This window comes from Telopea speciosissima, chromosome 2 (assembly GCF_018873765.1).
Source record: "Telopea speciosissima isolate NSW1024214 ecotype Mountain lineage chromosome 2, Tspe_v1, whole genome shotgun sequence".
Classification (NCBI taxonomy): Eukaryota; Viridiplantae; Streptophyta; class Magnoliopsida; order Proteales; family Proteaceae; genus Telopea; species Telopea speciosissima.
The window spans coordinates 43,759,536-43,762,236 of NC_057917.1; the positions used below are offsets into that span (position 1 = coordinate 43,759,536).

The window sequence follows — 2,701 nt, forward strand, 5'->3', positions numbered from 1 at the left end:
AGTGGAATGAATAACATGCTTTGGGAGAATGTAAATGCAAAAAAAAAATCATGGAAAAATAAGATGCAAGAGATGTTAAGAAACACATACCCGGAGGTTCGGCTGCAAGGCAAGGGTTAGTATATAGGAATGTAAAAGTAAGGGAATCTAGTCTCAATGAACCTAAGCTTGACCGGCATTAATCTAAACATAGTGATGAGAAAAACATAGGATCTGAAAATGGTACTTTTATACATGTACATGGTGGAGCATGGTGATCAACTATGAAAGTCACGAAAATCGTTATGCAAGCTAAAATGAGAGGATGCAGAATGTGTGAAGTAAGTGCAAATACAAAATAATATGGATGCGAAGATGGTGAAATCATAGACTACAGGGGATGGGGGTCACGTGAAGATGCATGCATGAGACATAACATGATACAAAAACAAAAGAACAACAAGAAGTAAATGTGATCACCACCTAGAGAGGTGGGATCACTTTCCTCCGGAGATGCAAAATGGAAAAAGCTAAAACAACGTATATTGAATAAGATTAAGAATAAAAAACAAAATGGCCTACCTAGTTTGGAGAACATCAAAAGTGGAGGTTTCCCTTATGTGACTCAGGATGTTCATACGTTGAGCAAGTACCACCGCTTGAAAGGCTTCTCTTGTCTCTTGTACTTTAATGCTTCGTTGTCAAGCCAAGATTTTTGGATTGGTGTCTCCGAATCTTGATCTTGGAGCCTTCAAGTAGGGTTTTGATGTTCAAGAGGGGAAGGGAATGGTAGGCTTCAAAACTCTTGAATGTAGGCTAAGTATGGGTGTAAGGGAGCACTGTTTTTGAACTCGGGACTTAGGCAAAGCTCATAGAAGGTGCATGTAACCCTCCTCAACGTGAGAGGAGGTGTATTTATAGATGTAGAGGGATGTGTGCACTCCTAAATTTGTGTAGGTATGGTTGGGTTAATCTGGATCGTCCAAAAGGGTTGCCTTTGCATCGACAGTGGGTAAAGTCAAGGTAAGGACCAATGGATGGGTGGCAAGTGTTTTGTAGCCTTTAGGGGTGTTTCTTGGGCCCTAAGGGGGCCAAGATTGGGATCCAAAGTGCCAAAAATAGGCTGGGACATGAAAGGAATCGCAATCGGAGCAAAATATGAAATGTTTTGGCTTCTCGGATTTGCAGAGATTTGACATTAAAATTTCCCAAGTTGACATCGAAGGGGTGTATGGTCGACATTAAGTGGTTATCAATGAACAGAACTCGACATCAATGGTTGGTATTTAAGTGTTAATTGCCATTGTCTAAATGTCAAAGTGAGATAGACAGTAGAAGTGCATTATTTGAGCTGGGCCATGCTGGTTCCAAAAGGTTTGGGTCAGGACTAGCCTTTCTAGGGGTTCTTGGAGGGCTTGGAGGCTCTAGTTTGGGCTCTGGCAAGGGGAATGGATGCTCGTTATACAGATTCAGGCAGTACATACTGACACTACATCCACAGATACACTGGCTCTAGGTCTTAGAGGGTGCTCATCATCATTACGAGAAACCTCTGAGGGAAAGGACAAAATGAAGTATCTACACACGGTCTATGGACTGGGTCCATACACCAAGTTAATTCCAACCCACTTGGAAGGGTCTCTAACAAATTTTAAGATTGGCACCCTCGAGAAACATGTGGGGCAATCCCCAAACCCTCGAGCGACTCCTAAAGGAAAGTTTGGGCCAACTACCGAGGCCAAGAGAATTAAGGAGAATCCCCTCCTCTAATAGTTAGATTACCTGACAAGTTTTTTTTGGAGAATCTCTCACTGATAACCAACTTACAAAAGAGGAGATTTATACTAGTGATAGTGGGCAGCTAACTCAAATACTAAATCCCTAAAATTTATAATACATGTGTAGGTAACAAGGATATAGGTGAGGTACCTATCACCGTGTTTGTGTTTATCCTTGTGGGCAGTTCCTGGCCTTATGACCCAGCTGATTACAAATGAGGCAAAAAATGTTCAGCAAGGGCTGTATATATGGTGTGTTCACGGGCTTGCGTCGTTGGTCACTCTTCGTCGTGTAACTCAACTGTTTGCACATGTAGCAACGGATGTTTCACCCAACCGATTTTGATGCAAATTGTAAGATGAGATGACTGGGACACCTAGCCCACTTCTGGTCCCCTGATCTGTAGTGGAGTCAAGTCAGAATATAATCTACTAGACACCTACTCAAATACCCCAGTTCCTTGCATTGGTATGGGCCTCATTCCAGGTCTTGGTTGTGCAATGTAATGATCTCGTTGTCGATCTTCCACCAACTTGGCCATTTGAAGTACCTCGGAGTCTCTCTGTACGTTGTGAGGTACCACTATAGCTCCAATAGTGGACCTAAGTACCCTCTTGAATCTCCTTGCCTTCTCTTGGTTATCCCTCATGTGAGGAGGCACAAAGTAGTGGAGCTCTTCGTACCTCTGTTGATACTCTAGTACAGATCTAGACCCTTGGGTGAGGGCCATGAACTCGTCCTCCTTACACTCCCTGAAGTTCTGAGGGAAATAATTTTCATGGAAGGCCTCTTTGAATTGTGCCCAAGGGAGGTTGGGGTGTGTAGCAGTCAAGATAGGATGTGTGGATCTCCACCAAGTTTCAGCCCCACCCTCCAATTGGTAGTTGGCACATGCGATCTCCTGCTCATCGTTACAGCCTAGCACTGTAAAAAATTTCTCCAT

At 43.2% G+C, this 2,701-nt stretch overlaps 1 protein-coding gene across 1 annotated transcript; it reads right to left on the reverse strand.

The window, feature by feature from the left end:
* Window positions 1–2,197: 2,197 nt before the first annotated feature.
* LOC122650736 lies at window positions 2,198–2,701 on the reverse strand. Its single transcript, XM_043844126.1, has one exon. The coding sequence runs from the start codon at window positions 2,699–2,701 to the stop codon at window positions 2,198–2,200; it is 504 nt and encodes a 167-aa protein (XP_043700061.1).

What these genes read in the sequence shown, in the direction of transcription:
- LOC122650736 (XM_043844126.1), bottom strand. Translation starts at nt 2,701, where the DNA reads ATGGAGAAATTTTTTACAGTGCTAGGCTGTAACGATGAGCAGGAGATC.